At 29.8% G+C, this 13,128-nt stretch overlaps 1 protein-coding gene across 1 annotated transcript in view; it reads right to left on the bottom strand.

Moving 5' to 3' along the window:
* Positions 1–246: 246 nt before the first annotated feature.
* Positions 247–13,128, bottom strand: part of LOC126833438 (uncharacterized) — a 28,037-nt gene continuing 15,155 nt past the window's right edge. Inside the window, exon 3 of the mRNA XM_050565171.1 lies at positions 247–534. Within this exon, the coding sequence (XP_050421128.1) occupies positions 247–534 (288 nt within the window). The remainder of the gene's footprint in view (positions 535–13,128) is intronic.

Raw genomic sequence — 13,128 nt, 5'->3', positions numbered from 1 at the left:
AAAATATTTTAAGCACAAGATGTACCTTGTAAGAGCTATAAGTTTAAGTAAATAAGTAACTCCTCCTAAACTACTAAGTAGGACCAACTAAAAGACTGTTTATAAAAAATTCACAATACATTTGTAGTTGAAATAACTAATTCTTTTTTCTTTTTCTAAACACATTTATATTTATATTTTTTTTTAATGTCTATTTAATGTATTACAGCTATAGCTGGGTTATAATAATATTATAATAATAATTGTTTAGACATTTTGTATATTATCAAGTTCAGCGACGCGTTGACATTCTTCGGAAGACGTGTATTCCTTAAATGACTCGAAGATTTTGATGTCAACGCCAAGCGAAACTTTTTTAGCGATATCGGTTAACTCTTTTTGAAAAATGCATACTGACTCGGTCTGTTGGGTTAGTGTCGTGCCCAATTCCATAGCAGTGTTGTATACATCACTTAGCTTGCTTTCTATGGTTTGCCAAAATTCAGCGCCCTTGCTGCGCACCACAAATGTTTGGATCCCAAGTAAGCCGTCTAGGTTTAACGTTGTCATGGAAATTCGTTGTTGGCGGAACGTATTTACACCAAAATCAGCGTTGTCTGACTTTTGTCTATCAAACACATTCTTATTATTCCGAAGGTACCATACGAGCTGTTTTGACTTGTCCGGCACATTTAGTTCGTCGATTAGTTGGGCCAAGTTATTTGATTTACTTTCAGCTTTGTGGAAAACGCACTGATCCCTATTCAAAAACCGATCTAGCACATCGCTAACGGTCCGGTGAGCGGCTAAGATGGCCGAATAGTTTTTCTCGTCGACAGTTCCAAATTTTTTGGTTTCATCTAAGAACCTGTGCAGTCTGTCCGCGAAGAACCAGAACGCCCACATGGTGTTCTTAACGGCATTTATTTTTGGCACATCTATGGAGGTGGCCAACAATGCCGCAGCTTCGTCGTCGAACAAAACCTTTTCCAAAACATCTTCTTTCACCAAATCCATGGGGTCCGCCAAGATTGCTCCGATTAATCGCATGTAACGCATCGCAAACAATGCATAACTGCACTCGAGCTGCTGGTAAATTTTCTCAATATGATTTTTAAGGTAATCTATCAACGTTTCGTACTCGCTATTATGCTTAACCCGTCTTTCACGCATGACGAAAGCTTCTAAGAAACCCATATCAAGTGGTTTGATCTTGGTCAGCTCGGCTAATAGCTCATTCTTTTTTTTTTGATTAAAGTTTTTTGGCCCTATCACCACGTTTGTAAGCACAGCAATAATAATGCTCAATGATATGTTGGAATGCAGCATAGTTAGCGAAAACTATAATATTTTAGTGTGAAATCAATGAAAAAGGCACATTAATATATGTTAGCTGAACGATTCCTATTGAAAATTGTTGACTATATTAAAGAAGTTTTAATACGTGTTTGAACATGTATTAATACGTGTTCAAAATGTTGAATAAACCGTAACAGCTGCTAAATAAGTAGGAAAATATTTAACAAAAATTATTTGAACTCCGTAGAAAAAGTTATGTTGAAGTATGACGCAAATGGATATTAAAACAAGTTTTATAAAAAAAACCCCGTTTAAATATCAAAATAAATTATGCACAAAATGTTCCTAATGAAAGCTCTGAACTTAGGTAAACAAGTAACTACTCCCAATATACAAAGTAGGTCCTACTAAAAGTCTGTTTATTAAAGGGTCACAATAAATTTGTTGTTAAAATAACTAATTCACATTTATTTCAGTAATTATTAGTTGGGCCAACTATTTATTTAGTTATTTTCGCTAGAAATTTATCTTGTCCCTACACTATCCCATATTTTAAGATGGACAATATTTAACAGAAGATATTCAAAACTCATAGTAAACGTTTTATTATAGTATGACGCAAATGGCAATGAGATTTGTATAATAAACGACCGTTCATATTGCTTAAAAACACCTGAGACGGATAAAATATATTTAGTAAAAAACAATTTTGGTTAGGAATGTACAAAATATTTATCCAATCTTTAAAATATTTCCCTTACTATAAGAATGTAATAAGTAAAAATGTTTCATATATAATTAAACAAATCCTCAAGCCAGAGTATCATTAGTGAACAATTTTTTTAAAAAGAACCTCGTTTAAATATCAAAATAAATTAGGCACAAGATGTACCTAATGAAAGCTATAAACTTAAGAAAACAAGTAACTACTCCCAATTTACAAAGTAGGTCCAACTAAAGTCTGTTTATTAAAGGGTCACAATAAATTTGTAGTTGAAATAAATAATTCACATTTATTTCTGTAATTTTTAGTTGGGCCAACTATTTCTTTAGTTCTTTTCGCTAGAAATTTAACTTGTCCATATACTACCCCATATTTTAAGATGGACAATTACTAACAAAAGATGTTCAAAACTTATAGTAAACGTTTTATTATAGTATGACGCAAATGGCAATGTTATTTGTATAATAGCAGACCGTACATGCTACTAAAAAACTCTATAGCCGGGTAAAATTGATCTCAAGTAAAAAACAATTTTGGTTAGCGTTGTACAAAATATTTATCCAATCTTTGAAATATTTCCCTTACTATACGATTGTAATAAGTCAAAATGTTAAATATATAATCATACATTGCGTCAAGCCGGAGTATCATTAGTGAACAAGTTTTGTAAAAAGAACCCCGTTAAATATCAAAATAAATTAGGCACAAGATGTACCTAATGAAAGCTCTAAACTTAAGTAAACAAGTAACTACTCCCAATATACAAAGTAGGTCCAACTAAAAGTCTGTTTATTAAAGGGTCACAATAAATTTGTTGTTGAAATAACTAATTCAAATTTGTTTCTGTAATCTTTAGTTGGGCCAACTATTTCTTTAGTTCTTTTCACTAGAAATGTATCTTGTCCATATACTACCCCATATTTTAAGATGGACAATATTTAACAGAAGATATTCAAAACTCATAGTAAACGTTTTATTATAGTATGACGCAAATGGCAATGATATTTGTATAATAAACGACCGTTCATATTGCTTAAAAACACCTGAAACGGATAAAATATATTAAGAAAAAAACCATTTTGGTTAGCGTTGTACAAAATATTTATCCAATATTTGAATATTTCCCTTACTATAAGATTGTAATAAGTCAAAATGTTAAATATATAATAATACATTGCGTCAAGCCAGAGAATCATTAGTGAACAAGTTTTGTAAAAAGAACCCCGTTAAATATCAGAATAAATTGGGCACAAGATGTACCTAATGAAAGCTCTAAACTTAAGTAAACAAGTAACTACTCCCAATATACAAAGTAGGTCCAACTAAAAGTCTGTTTATTAAAAGGTCAATAAAAATTTGTTGTTGAAATAAATAATTCACATTTATTTCTGTAATTATTAGTTGGGCCAACTATTTCTTTAGTTCTTTTCGCTAGAAATTTATCTTGTCCATATACTACCCCATATTTTAAGATGGACAATTATTAACAAAAGATGTTCAAAACTTATAGTAAACGTTATATTATAGTATGACGCAAATGGCAATGTTATTTGTATAATAGCAGACCGTATATGCTACTAAAAAACTCTATAGCCGGGTAAAATTTATCTCTAGTAAAAAACAATTTTGGTTAGCGTTGTACAACATATTTGTCCAATCATTGAAATATTTCCCATATTTTTAGATTGTATTAAGTCAAAATGTTTCATATATTGTTATACAGCTCCTCAAGCCAGAGTATCATTAGTGAACAAGTTTCTTAAAAGAAAGCCATTCAAATATCACAGTATATTAAGTACAAAATGTACCTATTCAGAGCTTTAAATTTAAAAAAATAAGTAACTCCTTCAAAAATACCATGTAGGTCCAACTAAAAGTCTGTTTATTACAGGGTCCAACAATATTGTAGTAGATATAACTATATCACATTTGGTCCTGTAATTATTAGTTGGACCAACTATTTATTTATTTATTTTCGCTAAAAATTTATCTTGTCCCTACACTACCCCATATTTTAAGATGGTCAATATTTAACAGAAGATATTCAAAACTCATAGTAAACGTTTTATTATAGTATGACGCAAATGGCAATGATATTTGTATAATAAACGACCGTTCATATTGAATAAAAAAACCTGAAACGGATAAAATATATTTAGAAAAAAACCATTTTGGTTAGCGTTGTACAAAATATTTATCCAATATTTGAATATTTCCCTTACTATAAGATTGTAATAAGTCAAAATGTTAAATATATAATCATACATTGCGTCAAGCCAGAGAATCATTAGTGAACAAGTTTTGTAAAAAGAACCCCGTTAAATATCAGAATAAATTGGGCACAAGATGTACCTAATAAAATCTCTAAACTTAAGTAAACAAGTAACTACTCCCAATATACAAAGTAGGTCCAACTAAAAGTCTGTTTATTATAGGGTCAATATAAATTTGTTGTTGAAATAACTATCATTAGTGAACAAGTTTCTTAAAAAGAAAGCCATTAAAATATTACAGTATATTAAGTACAACATGTACCTATTCAGAGCTGTAAATTTAAAAAAATAAGTAACTCCTTCAAAAATACTATGTAGGTCCAACTAAAAGTCTGCTTATTAAAGTGTCCAACAATATTGTAGTAGATATAACTAATTCACATTTGGTCCTGTAATCATTAGTTGGGCCAACTATTTTTATTTAGTTCTTTCCGCTAGAATTTTATCTTGTCCCTGTATTATCCCATATGTTAAGTAGGAAAATATTTAACAAATATTATTCAAACTTCATAGAAAACGTTTTATTAAAGTATGACGCAAATGGCAATGTTATTTGTATAATAGTAGACCGTACATGCTACTAAAAATCTCTATAGCCGGGTAAAATTTATCTCTAGTAAAAAACCATTTTGGTTAGGAATGTACAAAATATTTATCCAATCTTTGAAATATTTCCCTTACTATAAGATTCTAATAAGTCAAAATGTTAAATATATAATCATACATTGCGTCAAGCCAGAGTATCATTAGTGAACAAGTTTTTTAAAAAGAACCCCGTTTAAATATCAAAATAAATTAGGAACAAGATGTACCTAATGAAAGCTCTAAACTTAGGTAAACAAGTAACTACTCCCGATATACAAAGAAGGTCCAACTAAAAGTCTGTTTATTAAAGGGTCACAATAAACATGTAGTTGAAATAACTAATTCACATTTCTTTCTGTAATCTTTAGTTGGGCCAACTATTTCTTTAGTTCTTTTCGCTAGAAATTTATCTTGTCCATATACTACCCCATATTTTAAGATGTTCAATATTTAACAGAAGATATTCAAAACTCATAGTAAACGTTTTATTATAGTATGACGTAAATGGCAATGATATTTGTATAATAAACGACCGTTCATATTGCTTAAAAACACCTGAGACGGGTAAAATATATCTCTAGTAAAAAACAATTTTGGTTAGCGTTGTACAAAATATTTATCCAATCTTTGAAATATTTCCCTTACTATAAGAATGTAATAAGTAAAAATGTTTCATATATTATTATACAAATCCTCAAGCCAGAGTATCATTAGTGAACAAGTTTTTTAAAAAGAAATCCATTCAAATATCACAGTATATTAAGTACAAGATGTACCTATTCAGAGCTGTAAATTTAAAAAAATATGTAACTCCTTCAAAATACTATGTAGGTCCAACTAAAAGCCTGTTTATTAAAGGGTCCAACAAAATTGTAGTAGATATAACTAATTCACATTTGGTCCTGTAATCATTAGTTGGGCCAACTATTTTTATTTAGTTCTTTCCGCTAGAATTTTATCTTGTCCCTGTATTATCCCATATGTTAAGTAGGAAAATATTTAACAAATATTATTCAAACTTCATAGAAAACGTTTTATTAAAGTATGACGCAAATAGCAATGATATTTGTATATTAAACGACCGTTCATATTTCTTAAAAACACCTGAGACGTATAAAATATATTTAGTAAAAAACCATCTTGGTTAGGGTTGTACAAAATATTTATCCAATCTTTGAAATATTTCCCTTACTATATGAATGAAATAAGTAAAAATGTTTCATATATTATTATACAAATCCTAAAGCCAGAGTATCATTAGTGAACAAGTTTTTTAAAAAGAATCTCGTTTAAATATCAAAATAAATTAGGAACAAGATGTACCTAATGAAAGCTCTAAACTTAGGTAAACAAGTAACTACTCCCAATATACAAAGTAGGTCCAACTAAAATTCTGTTTATTAAAAGGTCACAATAAATTTGTAGATTAAATAACTAATTCACGTTTATTTCTGTAATCATTAGTTGGGTCAACTATTTATTTAGTTATTTTCGCTAGAAATTTATCTTGTCCCTATATTACCCCATATTTTAAGATGGACAATTATTAACAAAAGATGTTCAAAACTTATAGTAAACGTTTTATTATAGTATGACGCAAATGGCAATGATATTTGTATAATAAACGACCGTTCATATTGCTTAAAAACACCTGAGACGGGTAAAATATATCTCTAGTAAAAAACAATTTTGGTTAGCGTTGTACAAAATATTTATCCAATCTTTGAATTATTTCCCTTACTATAAGAATGTAATAAGTAAAAATGTTTCATATGTTATTATACAAACACTAAAGCCAGAGTATCATTAGTGAACAAGTTTTTTAAAAAGAATCTCGTTTAAATATCAAAATATATTAGGCACAAGATGTACCTAATGAAAGCTATAAACTTAAGTAAACAAGTAACTACTCCCAATATACAAAGCAGGTCCAACTAAAGTCTGTTTATTAAAGGGTCACAATAAATTTGTTGTTGAAATAACTAATTCACATTTATTTCTGTAATTATTAGTTGGGCCAACTATTTATTTAGTTATTTTTGCTAGAAATTTATCTTGTCCCTACACTACCCCATATTTTAAGATGGTCAATATTTAACAGAAGATATTCAAAACTCATAGAAAACGTTTTATTATAGTATGACGCAAATGGCAATGAGATTTGTATAATAAACGACCGTTCATATTGCTTAAAAACACCTGAGACGGGTAAAATATATCTCTAGTAAAAAACAATTTTGGTTAATGTTGTACGAAATATTTGTCCAATCTTTGAAATATTTCCTATATTATTAAAATTTAATAAGTAATAATGTTTCATATATTATTATACAAATCCTCAAGCTAGAGTATCATTAGTGAACAAGTTTTTTAAAAAGAAACCCATTCAAATATCACAGTATATTAAGTACAAGATGTACCTATTCAGAGCTGTAAATTTAAATAATTAAGTAACTCCTCCTAAAATACAAAGTAGGTCCAACTAAAAGTCTGTTTATTAAAGGGTCACAATAAACATGTAGTTGAAATAACTTATTCACATTTGTTTCTGTATTCTTTAGTTGGGCCAACTATTTGTTTCTGCTAGCTCTTCGGGGACTGATGTTGTTTCATGTTCATCGGTTATATGTATTTCTTAGTTAGTGTGTATAATTATTTAACGTGGTGCAGCTTGAAATAAGAGATTTGATAATTTAGTAAGTTTGGATTTCATGGTGCGGTCGATGATTTTTGGTCTAATTTTATCTATGGTTTCTGTCAACTTAGTTATATCTACTTCGACTTCGTTGCAAAGAGAGTGGGGAGGACGTAAAGTCACAGAAAATATTGTCACGGACCGTACAAATACGGAAAAAAAAAGTATTGTCATGGACCGTACGAATTCGGAAAAAATAATGCTGCGGACAGTAATGTGGCGGACCGTACTTTTACGGAATCCATAAACACTCTGACCGTATTGTTACGGACCGTACTAACGCGGAAAAAACCAAACCGTAAAACCACGGGCCGTACTTCTACGGAATCTTAAATGACACTGACCGTATTAGCACGGACCGTACGAATTCGGAATCTACAGGGTGTATCACATTGGCGCTTCTTCACTTTCTTTAAAGAAGCACACAACACAGAAAAACAATTGTTTTAAATTTTAATTAAATGTTAAATTATTGTAGTCAGAACTATTAAAAATGATTTGTTCCAAATCCGATGCAAAAAAAAAAATGATTATTTAAGGAGATATTAGGATATTTAGAATAGCCGTGTGACGTCATTGGGCCGAGCTCGCCATAATTGTCTATCTTATACGAGTAAAGAAGTACATTTCATTATTGATATTTCATTTACACATAGAGCTCATACTGATTATTGAGCATTATTTACATATTGAGCTCGGCCCAATGACGTCACGCGAATTAAACGTTCTTTTAAATTTAAAAAACTTATTTTTTGTATTTTGTGTTATATTTGATTTGCAATATTTTCTATTTTTTTATGGATGGAACTAAATTAGACACTTATGAATATTGACTTATTTTTTTTTTTAATATCGTGTGATTTTATACATTGGGCATTATTAAAACATAAAAAAAAAATATTATTATTATTATTAAAATATTATCATTTTTATTGATACTAATTTTTCATTTAATAAATGATTAATATTATAATATCTGAAGCACTGAATAAAAATAGCAAAAATAAGAACAATACATTTTTAAATTTATATTGAAATTCAACATCAACATTTAATTTATTATTTTATTACTTATAGAAGTATAATATAAGTATTCGCTCCACCCTAAAAAAGTTAAAACTATAGATTTTGCTATATTTTTTAAAATTAATACTACATAATGAAAATGAAAAGTATTTAAACATTTTTAATTATGATCATTTAGTAGGATGAACTGTTGGTTAGCCATCTAAAAAAATATCAATTTATGGATTTAAATATATGGATCAAAAAAGTATGAATGTATTATTAATTTATCTATTATATATAAAATATGTCACGACACCATGGCCGGCGTAGCCGGGCACCCCCCTCAGAACCGCTGTGTACTGACATATAACATACTACGTTTGAACAAATTTTGTTTCACAAAGGTAAACCATAACAGACATTTAGCCGACTGACCTCTAGACATTTTTATCTGTGTCTCTAGTTTTATAAATAATAGTTGTCTCAAAAGTCCGGGGGAATGTAAATATACTCTGTACTTATATGTACAATAAGTCCCATGAAATAGTACAAACACGCTACAGTACTTTGCTGCAAGTCGTAGTTCGTACATTTATGTTGTCCCAACTTTTGTGTAAAGTGTATACCATAGGTTATATATCAGTTAAGTTTATATATGTTAAAATAGAAAGTATTCCAAAAAATAAAAAGCGATTATCCAAAATGAAAAAAATAAAGAATATATTAAATCATTACCACCCAATAATTTTTAACGTTATTTTTACCTAAAAAGAAGTCTATATATTTCGTCTTAGCTCTTTTGTAATATTATCGATTAGATTAATGTTTTAAGTAAATATATATATATATATATATATATATATATATATATATATATATTTATATTTATATAATATATATACACCGTTTTCTTAATACAATACCCAATGTGTTATTCTTCTCGTTTGTTTATAGTTAGGTCTACAATAGACACTAGTAGCCTACAGCTACACTATACCCTATCCCTGGATAAACCAGAATTTGAAAAGAGCGCATTGCTCGAATCTTGTCCATCTAAAATATCGAGTGACAATATTTATTAAAAAAACGGAACCCCAAAAAAGATTAAGAAGGGGTGGTTTTGTGACCTGCTAATTCAATAGAAAAAAAATGTAAAAAATATCTTTAATTAAATCTGTATAAGTTCCTCCACCGGGAAGCCTGTCACTCTGTCAATCTATTATACAATAGTCTTATAAGTACAAATTATACTTAAGCAGGACTCGCTTCGTGTTGATTTAGAGCAAAATTACATTAACAAAAAAGAAACATGACAATATATTATAGAGAATGTCATATGCTTTTATTTGATAAACCTATAGTATTTAGCATATTATTAAACTAGTAAATACCAATTTTTTACTTTTTTAAAATAGCTATAACTTTTTTCACATTATTATTTTCAAAATGAGATATGACATTGTATCCAAAATGTTATCTTTTGATTGTTTAAATATTAATACCAATATTTAGTACTCAAAAAAAATCGGGTGTACGTTAGCCTAAACGCCGCCAAAATATATTTCAAAAATGATTTAATTCAATGATTTTGAAGTTGTCAAAAATCCATAATATCAAAGTAAAACAAGTAATTCAAACAATTTCATTTTTATCAAAAACAAAGTGTACAGGATTATCATAATATATTATTTATGCAAGAAACATAATAATTGAATAGTAGTTTTTTTTTAATTTTAAAAGATTTTTTTGAAGTTAACGGTTTTGTTTCTGGACACACTTCTAGAACATCTGCTTTAGTGGAGGATTTCACACAGCAGAATTGGTTGCCGTTTGCGGTGTAACACTGTGACCCAGCTACTCACAAATTTGCAATTAATTCATCTACAACTAAAGCTCTCTAGTAATTAGTAGATAGGGATATAATATAACCATGAAACCATTTAGACTTGTCAATAAACATTTGTTCTGGAGGATTTGAATTTTCGTAATAATAATATTACTTAAACGTTAAGTCTTGATAAAATTTAAATTGATTAACATTAAGGTTTAAATGAAGTTCAAATATTTAATTCCAACAATATTAAAGTATAATTTCAACAGCAGTAAAATAGTTTATGTACACAATTTAGAAGGTCTAGAAACTGTAAACAATGAACTAGCAAATTCATAAAAACATTTTTAAAGTTAAAAGTACAGAAAAATTAACAAGGAAGTTCTAAGACAAAGTTTAAAAGGCCTCAAAATCCAGCAAATGTTCAATATGACTTTTTCAGTCTTAGCATTATGTACCGGTGCCAGCTTGACCCATTTCAAATTTATCGATATTTTTTTATTGTTATTTTTCCAATAAGAACGGCGTAAGGTCACAGTTCACAACTCTAATAGGTATAACATTTTTAATATGTTTAAAAAATACTAAAATAACAACTTAAAAATTAAAAAAACATGTTTGTAAAAGTGTATATATGTACGTACAAGTTGAAATATCATAAACATTTAAAAATCGGTCATATGACTACAAAGCTACCCTGTAGATTCCGTATCTGTACGGTCCGTAACAATACGGTCAGAGTGTTTATGGATTCCGTAAAAGTACGGTCCGCATTTTTCATTGATTTCACACTAAAATATTATAGTTTTCGCTAACTATGCTGCATTCCAACATATCATTGTGCATTATTATTGCTGTGCTTACAAACGTGGTGATAGGGCCAAAAAACTTTAATCAAAAAGAAATGAATGAGCTATTAGCCGAGCTGACCAAGATCAAACCACTTGATATGGGTTTCTTAGAAGCTTTCGTCATGCGTGAAAGACGGGTTAAGCATAATAGCGAGTACGAAACGTTGATAGATTACCTTAAAAATCATATTGAGCAAATTTACCAGCAGCTCGAGTGCAGTTATGCATTGTTTGCGAGGCGTTACATGCGATTAATCGGAGCAATCTTGTCGGACCCTATGGATTTGGTGAAAGAAGATGTTTTGGAAAAGGTTTTGTTCGACGACGAAGCTGCGGCAATGTTGGCCGCCTCCATAGATATGCCAAAAATAAATGCCGTTAAGAACACCATGTGGGCGTTCTGGTTGTTCGCGGACAGACTGCACAGGTTCTTAGATGCAACCAAAAAATGGGGTACGGTCGACAACAAAAACCATTCGGCCATATGGGCCGCTTACCGGGCCGTTCGCTCTGTGCTAGATCGGTTTTTGAATAGGGATCAGTGCATTTTCCACAAAGCTGAACGTAAATCAAGTGACTTGGGCCATTTAATCATCGAACTAAATGTGCCGAACAAGTCAGAACGGCTCGTAGGGTTCCTTCAGAATAATAAGAATGTGTTTGATAGACAAAAGTCAGAGAACGCTAATTTTGGTGTAAATACGTTCCGCCAACAACGAATTTCCATGACAACATTAAACCTAGACGGCTTACTTGGGATCCAAACATTTGTGGTGCACAGCAAGGGCGCTGAATTTTGGCAAACCATAGAAAGCAAGCTAAGTGATGTGTACAACACCGCTATGAAATTGGGCACGACACTATCCCAACAGACCGAGTCAGTATGCATTTTTCAAAAAGAGTTAACCGATATCGCTAAAAAAGTTTCGCTTGGCGTTGACGTCAACATTTTCGAGTCATTTAAGGAATACACGTCTTCCGAAGAATGTCAACGCGTCGCTGCACTTGATAATATATAAGATGTCTAAACAATTATTATTATAAATGAAATACTTGTGAAGTCAATAAATTGCTAATAACCTATAGTCTTACGGATGTATGTGATTTTTGTTCTACAATTGTACATGTTACTACTATGTTTAGAGTTCAACCATCAGTGTAGAATAACGACATGTAGTTAAATAATAATATGTCTTGAGACAAGTCTTTTGAAAAATTTGAAAATTTGATAGGTATAAGGATTTCATTTTCAGAAGTATACGAGCCTACACTTGTGCCGAGGATTAAAAATAAAATTGGGACGAGTACAATGGTAAGATGTTAATTGATTATAGTATATTTATTTCTTATTAAGGCAAGCTGAACCCAGCTATAGCTGTAATACATTAAATAGACATTAAAATAAAATATAAATATAAATGTGTTTAGAAAAAGAAAAAAGAATTAGTTATTTCAACTACAAATGTATTGTGAATTTTTTATAAACAGTCTTTTAGTTGGTCCTACTTAGTAGTTTAGGAGGAGTTACTTATTTACTTAAACTTATAGCTCTTACAAGGTACATCTTGTGCCTAAAATATTTTGATATTTGAACGGGTTTCTTTTTAAGAAACTTATTCATTAATGATACTCTGACTTGAGGATCTGTTTAGTAATATATTTAATATTTTGACTCATTATGATCTAATAATATGAGAAATATTCAAATATTGGATAAATAATTTGTAAAACGCAAACCAACATTTTTTTTTACTAGAGATAAATTTTACCCGGCAATAGTGTTTTTTAGAAAGATTAACGCTCTGTTATTATACAAATAACATGATAACAGAAACGAATGTGAATTAGTTATTTCAACTACAAATTTATTGTGACCCTTTAAT

Source organism: Adelges cooleyi, unplaced genomic scaffold (genome assembly GCF_023614345.1).
Source record: "Adelges cooleyi isolate 19-005CV unplaced genomic scaffold, UGA_ACOO_1.1 ACOO_flye_CR_arks_rails_tigmint_CR_PRNA_0, whole genome shotgun sequence".
Taxonomy (NCBI): Eukaryota; Metazoa; Arthropoda; class Insecta; order Hemiptera; family Adelgidae; genus Adelges; species Adelges cooleyi.
This window is presented reverse-complemented; position numbering and strand designations above follow the sequence as displayed.